The following is a 7,074-nucleotide window of genomic DNA, read 5'->3' as shown; positions in this document are numbered from 1 at the left end:
AAACTGTAACACAGATCGTACACCCCCTCTAGTTGGAGAATGCTCCTGATAATAAACTCCCTTAGGTTCCAAATGTTCCTGATTATATACTGAACTCTCCAAGGTTCCAAATGTTCCTGATTATATACTGACCTCCCCAAGGTTCCAAATGTTCCTGATTATATACTGACCTCCCCTAGGTTCCAAATGTTCCTGATTATATACTGACCTCCCCTAGGTTCCAAATGTTCCTGATTATATACTGCAGAACTCCCCTAGGTTCCAAATATTCCTGATTATATACTGACCTCCCCAAGGTTCCATATGTCCCTGATTATATACTGACCTCCCCAAGGTTCCAAATGTTCCTGATTATATACTGACCTCTCCAAGGTTCCAAATGTTCCTGATTATATACTGACCTCCCCAAGGTTCCAAATGTTCCTGATTATATACTGACCTCTCCAAGGTTCCAAATGTTCCTGAGTTCCTCGTGTGAAAGATTAGGTCCTAGGAACTCCACTATAGCCTTGATCTTGTCTGTGTACTGAACCTATACAACGTATATTTTTATCTAGAACTAGCATAAGAACCCAGCGTTGCCCAGGGTACTCATAGTTACTCCTGTTGTTAACCGGATTTGGTCGTAAATTTAAATTTTTTTCCCCTTTAAAAGTGACCCACTCGACTTAAAATCTCAAAACCAAGCTAGGACCATTCCCTATCGGTCAAGGGGTTTATGAGTTATGATTGGACGTACACATAAACAAACAACAGAGATTAATTCTTTATATAGATATATAGATGAGTTAAGTCACATGGGCCCGACTTTAATGAATTAAAACTGCCTGCCGTCGGTTCAAATTTAATAACCAATTCAAATCCTTCCTTATTCGATAGTTAAAATTTGAACCGGCAGTAGGTAGTTCAACGACGTAGCTCAAATTCTTTAACTCTGTCCCTCCCCCATAAATGCCCCTTGTAAGTATATTTTTTTTTTGGTATTAGTACAATAAGTTAATTTTAATTTCTAAAAGAAACCACTTCAGAGTGTTTATTTATCTTTCTACCTGATCAATGTTACCCTCGAGAACTACACTTAAAATTCTATTCTCAGCCATCCATTCCATTACTGTTTCTCCACTAAAATAATTAGGAATTATAGAGGCATACATTACTCTTTCTCCACTTAAATAATTAGGAATAATAGAGGAATACATTACGGTTTCTCCACTAAAATAATTAGGAATAATAGAGGCATAAATTACTGTTTCTCCACTAAACTAATTAGGAATAATAGAGGCATACATTACTGTTTCTCCACTTAAATAATTAGGAATAATAGAGGCATATATTACTGTTTCTCCACTAAAATAATTAGGAATAATCGAGGCATACATTACTGTTTCTCCACTAAAATAATTAGAATAAAAAAGGCATACATTATTGTTTCTTCACTAAAATGACTAAGAAAATTAAATCATACGGTTAATTCAACCCCCCCCCCCCAAGTAAAAATTGAAAATCTTCCTGCATTTCAAAACTGCCTCTCAGATCTCCACCAAAAATTGTATATTTCATCAAAAGCTGAAAATAAATTCAATGACTTTTTATTATGAAAAAAATGAGAAAAAAACAAATTTTTCTATTTTACTTTTATTAAAACATAATCGATTTTTAACAGATCTATCGATCTCATCCATGTGAAACTAATCTAATGAAGTTTTTGCTGTTGTATAGATGGAAAATAAAAAGTGGTCCTAGAATAGATCCCTGTTGTGCACCCTACCAACCTGATGGCATGTTTATATTTCTTTCTCTCAGACTCCTCAATCAGTCTGGATACCTCCTGTTCCAAGGATCGTATGTCAAGATTTTTGAATGATATTTTAAATTTCTTTTTTAATGTATATTAAAACAAAAAATTCCAAATATATAATTTTACATTTTCAAATACCTTCAAGAGGTTGAGGGCAAAACTACTGCATTCCACAAATTAACTAAAATTCAAGTATTCTTGAAAAATTGATTGTTCACACTGCACATGCAAGCATTAAAATTTACAGACAATAGTTCCATTCCTTAAGTCCCATCATCCGGCAGTTATAGTGCGGAGTTTTCAACATTCGTCCAATTATCTCCAGTCTTATACTATCACATTCTCCAGTATGAGACGGCCAAATATGCTGACATAAAACCTAAAAATTGAATTTACTTAAAATTTATGAAATCTTTTAAAAAATAATTTACATACAGTTAATTGATTCCAGGGGTACGATTTTTTCTACACATACGAAAAACGGCAATTTAGATCTCTTTCCGAAGTTAGGATGAGTGAATTACCTTTAAACTGTAACACAGATCGTACAGATGGTTCATATCCTTAGATTTTAGATCCTCCTCTTTTATGCTCTAAATTAGTGTAAATTCGTTATCTTCAAACCGTTATATAAATTGAGGTTTTTTAAATTTGATTTTTTTATTTTTATTTTATTATCAGTAAATTTTCAATGCGTGAAAAAGCTGATTTTTAAAAAGAAGCACTCTTTTTGAGTGAAGCACTTACAAAACGTTTCCCACAAAATTTTTCAAAACCCAACTAAACGTTTCCCCACACAATGTTTCTTGACACAAAGAGTTTCCTCCACAAAACATTTCCCCACAAAATGTTTCCTGACTATACGTGACACAAAATGTTTCCTACCACAAAACATTTCCTGCCACAAAACGTTTCCCCACACAATGTTTCTTGACACAAAGAGTTTCCTCCACAAAACATTTCCCCACAAAATGTTTCCTGACTATACGTGACACAAAATGTTTCCTACCACAAAACATTTCCTGCCACAAAACGTTTCCCCACACAATGTTTCTCGACACAAAACGTTTCATGCTATAAAACATTACATTTCACAATATGTTGACCATAAAATGTTCCACAAACAAATTTCTTGAAACAAACACTTCCTGCCAAAAAAAAATGTTTCCTGCCACAAAACTTTTCATAACAAAATGTTTCCTGTTAAAAATGTTTCCCCACTCAATGTTTTTTGACACAAAACATTTCCTCCACAAAATGTCACCTCTCCAAATTTTTTATCAAAAATCTTTTTAAAAAATTGTAAAAAATTTTCATTTTTTTCTCTTACGCTTTTTAATTGGTATCTAAAGGAGGATAAATGAAATGGTTGCTTAAGAAGGGTAAAAATAACCTTCATTCTCTAATATTTTTCAATAATATTCAATCTATAGTAGTTTTAGTGACAAACACTCCATGGTCCAGAAATATAAGTTGGATTATAAAGCTTTTAACAAAATGTCTCCAGCTACAAAATATTACTCGTTACTCTGAAATGATAAAGAAAAACTTAATAAACATAAACTTGAAAACGACAACTACAGAAAAATGATAAAAAACATGAAAAACGTTGCCAGGGTTTTCAAAATTGAGTGAACTTAAGAAACAGTCATTTTGTGAAAGGCAACATTTTGACTAGTTCTTATATTTTGTGAAAGAAAACAATTTGTGGTAAGAAACATGTTTAAAGGAAAAAACGACTGATTGTTGTTTGGTAACAAGAAACATTTTTGGGTGGAAATGTTATGTGAGGAAACGTTTTCTGACAGGAAACATTTTGTAGAGGAACCGTTTTGTAAAGGAAACATTTCGCTTAGGAAATGTTTTGTGGTTGAATGTTTTGTAAGGAAACGTTTTGTGGGAAAAAATTGTGTGATGGAAACTTTTGTGGAGCAACGGTTTGCAAGTGCTCCGTTTGAGCACTGCGCATTTATTCTTCAATGAATTAAATGAATTAGAAGAGAACTTTAAATATTTTTAAACAATGAAACGGCCTTTTCGATCATTTATTTAAAAACAAGTAGATCTTTGTGTGGAAGCATTCCATTCGCGTATTTACTTGTTTTAACTTCCGAGATTTGCAGTTATATGTTTAATAAGATTTTTCTAAAACTAATTTCTAAAAAACTCAAACAAAAATCAGATCAAAATACCTTTGAGAACTTGAAAGCCGCATCCATCCCAGGAAATATAAACTTCTTGACGACGGGAGCTGCCAGAAGAGGAGCAGCGTTGGCCAAAGGGAGCAGCAGCATTGACATAATCTTAGCTGTCTGGTTTTCAGGGTTGCTAAGTTTCTCCTGGACTAACTTAAATCCGTCTCTGCTCACAGACAAATGAATTCTTTTTTCAGTGAAAAATGGTAGGATGACAATTTTTTTTGTAATTTTTCCAAAATAATCTACTGCAATTGTATAAAGTTATGAACAGCAAGGTAAATAATCCAGATTTAACTAGAAACTAAAATTTCTTTTTTAAAGTAAAAACCAATTCAATTTAGAATTATAAATTTTTAAATCCGAATTTTAGCATATCAACCTTTAGTTAAGACTCTGTGCTAATAGTTTTCATCCAAGTATTCAATTTTTGGAAGAATAAGATTTAAAAAAAAAAATAGTTAAAGCAAATCTACGACACAAGGTTGTAAAATATAGAGTTTGGAATATTAAAGTATGAGGCCAGTTATCAATTGTTTCTTCCCCTGTCGAAAAAAATGACTATTTGTCCCTGTCTCCGAACAGGTTAATTAGGTCGACCAGCCAACCATACTGCTCACGCGCATAGAAAGTAGGCGCACTTGGCGGCTCTCCATATGCAGGCAACATCTGGACACCTTTAAAGAGACTGTAAGCGTAATGTCAAGTAACTCTTCATGCAAAGATGGCAATGCCCGATTTACAACGGTACCCTTAAAGTTTAATCTGATCAAGTATGTATTGACTGTATAAACTGTTTATTTTCATTTGTGTTTTCTCTGCAAAAATCTTGCACATTTCTTGCGTATAAAAAAACAATGTAGAAATTCACAAAAAAGCGTTTCTTTCCATGTTTGTTGAGATAAAGGTTTTTAAAGGCCACTGTTGTAAATTAGGCAATAGAGGGTCACTTAAAGTTACGCTTACACTCACTTTGATTTAAAATAAGTTGTCACAATTCTGGCGTTTATTAAGGGACGGAGAAGAAATTTTATAGTTTCTCCGTTTAATTATTGGTACGTACAACGGTACCCTATATTTTTTGTCTGACCATTTACGACGGAGGACTCCTTTCTATTTAGGCATGGATTGCACACTAATTTAATATTTTAACCATAAAAAAGAAACAGACAAAGGTTTTTAAAAGTATCGTTAAAGATCGGAGAAGCAGAGTAAAAATGGAGGGGCACTTGCAGTAGTTTCATTGAACATAACAAATAACATTACTCTACAATCTACAGTGCAGTGTGTCCCTTATATAGCGTTAGAATTAGGAATGAGTCTAAAATGATATTTGATTTTTAATGCAGATCAAAAAGTATAGAATTAAGTCTATAAAATCAGACTTTAACTGGATTTCCTACTTTTCCCTTTTCCAATCTACATACAACTTTCCTTAACTAAAACTGGAAATAGGTATTAGAGCTTGTAATTAATGTTTCAAATTTTCTCCATTTTCATATGTGGAACCGGATCGATCTTGTACCTCTTTGATCGTCAATTCTTTCCGACCTTACGTTGATAGCACAATTTTGCTTGGTATTTGGTTTCGTATATAATGTTAAAGCGATAACAATCTTATCTCCCACGGGCAGCCGCAGTACATTTTGAAATTCCGAGCCGGGTCAACCTTTCCGGTCCCAGCTTGTACTGTATCACCCGGACATTGGGTAAATAAAGCAGACACTCAATAGGACCAGCCGGTGCAACAAGGTTGACGCTGTCAGACTTTAGGTTTAATTTACTTTTACTAAAGGGTCAGAGGTGCGTGCTCCAGAAGTATTATTCTTTACTTAAACAAACTATATATAAAACTTGTTTATAAGTATAAACATAAATATTTCTCGTACCTGGTTCCTGAAATCTTCCTTTAGGAACTTGCTCTTTGTTTTTGTTGTTCCAGTCGTTGGTGTAATCAAATATTAAAGCTAAAACAATAATATTGTGGTCAATGGTAAAATCAATGTTGGTGTAATCAAATATTAAAGCTAAAACAATAATATTGTGGTCAATGGTAAAATCAATGTTGGTGTAATCAAATATTAAAGCTAAAACAATAATATTGTGGTCAATGGTAAAATTAATTACTACTCGTTGGCAGAATACAAATATATAAAATGTTTACTTTTATTCCAAAATTTCTTTTGACTTTCAGTAAATTACACATATCAATTCAAGGCTGCGAGCAGAAAAATACTAAACAGATTCAGTAATCTTTCTGTTTACAAAACGCAGTAATCACTATATAATTTGTAACAAACAAACAAATTATTTTGGTGTCTTTTAAAATGTGATTCTGTAGTATGTACTAGGTATCTTCTTTTACCGCCTTTGACCAATATTATAGCAGTGAGAAGCTCGATAAATAGTTCACACATTGTGTTGATTCCCTCCTAGAAAAGTCAAAAATCAAAAATACAATTGTTCTTGCATAAAATTAGTCAATTATGTAATCGTTTTAAACCAATAACTTTTATAACCATCCAACAGTTGACACTATTTAGGAGACCAATTTATCAGGAATCAAAAGAGCACAAATCAATTTTAAACGAAAAATGGAAACACATTCAATATTTGGCCATTTTCTTTAAAATGTTCAAATTCTTTCAGTTCATGCCTTGGAAGTTTTTTCTTACTATTAAATTGATTCATGTCGTGGAAAGCAAGAGTTCGATAAAAAACTAGTTTTATGGCTCTAGATCAACAATTTTCAAAATTACAAAAAACTAACAATTGGGGAATATTTAGTGGTTTGAAAAAATTTAAAAATTAACCTCCCTTAGCGATATATGATTATACAAATGCTTTAGCTGACCCATTTAAAAAAAAATTTCAGAACTTTTTTTCTAAAGGGGGGGGGGGCCACAAAACGTATTACTCTCCGGAAAATTTAAACAGTGTTTAAACATAACTTAGAATTGTCGTAGGAGGCTGATTTTTTGCATGCAAACTCAGAATTATGTATATTACATGCATTTTTTGGTTTTGAAGGAATCTGAGCAAAAGTGCGTGCGCGCGCGCGTTTTTTGTGAAAAAATGCGA

At 32.9% G+C, this 7,074-nt stretch overlaps 2 protein-coding genes across 2 annotated transcripts in view; one reads left to right on the top strand and one right to left on the bottom strand.

Annotated features, from left to right (window-relative positions):
- The window catches only part of LOC111704463 (TBC1 domain family member 9), a 33,059-nt gene that overhangs the window by 2,762 nt on the left and 23,223 nt on the right, over positions 1–7,074 (top strand). The gene's annotated exons all lie outside the window — the stretch shown is intronic.
- The window catches only part of LOC111704466 (ubiquitin carboxyl-terminal hydrolase 24), a 41,414-nt gene that overhangs the window by 29,906 nt on the left and 4,434 nt on the right, over positions 1–7,074 (bottom strand). The window contains exons 6-14 of the mRNA XM_023476707.1: positions 6,359–6,425; positions 5,883–6,119; positions 4,565–4,670; positions 3,991–4,159; positions 2,323–2,391; positions 2,061–2,177; positions 1,773–1,828; positions 1,050–1,122; positions 440–532 (exon numbers count right to left, since the gene is read on the bottom strand). Of these exons, the coding sequence (XP_023332475.1) occupies positions 440–532; positions 1,050–1,122; positions 1,773–1,828; positions 2,061–2,177; positions 2,323–2,391; positions 3,991–4,159; positions 4,565–4,670; positions 5,883–6,119; positions 6,359–6,425 (987 nt within the window). The remainder of the gene's footprint in view (positions 1–439; positions 533–1,049; positions 1,123–1,772; positions 1,829–2,060; positions 2,178–2,322; positions 2,392–3,990; positions 4,160–4,564; positions 4,671–5,882; positions 6,120–6,358; positions 6,426–7,074) is intronic.

The sequence above is a fragment of the Eurytemora carolleeae genome, unplaced genomic scaffold (genome assembly GCF_000591075.1).
Source record: "Eurytemora carolleeae unplaced genomic scaffold, Eaff_2.0 scaffold389, whole genome shotgun sequence".
Lineage (NCBI taxonomy): Eukaryota > Metazoa > Arthropoda > Copepoda > Calanoida > Temoridae > Eurytemora > Eurytemora carolleeae.
The sequence above is the reverse complement of the archived record's forward strand: the minus strand, read 5'-3'. Positions and strand labels throughout refer to the sequence as shown.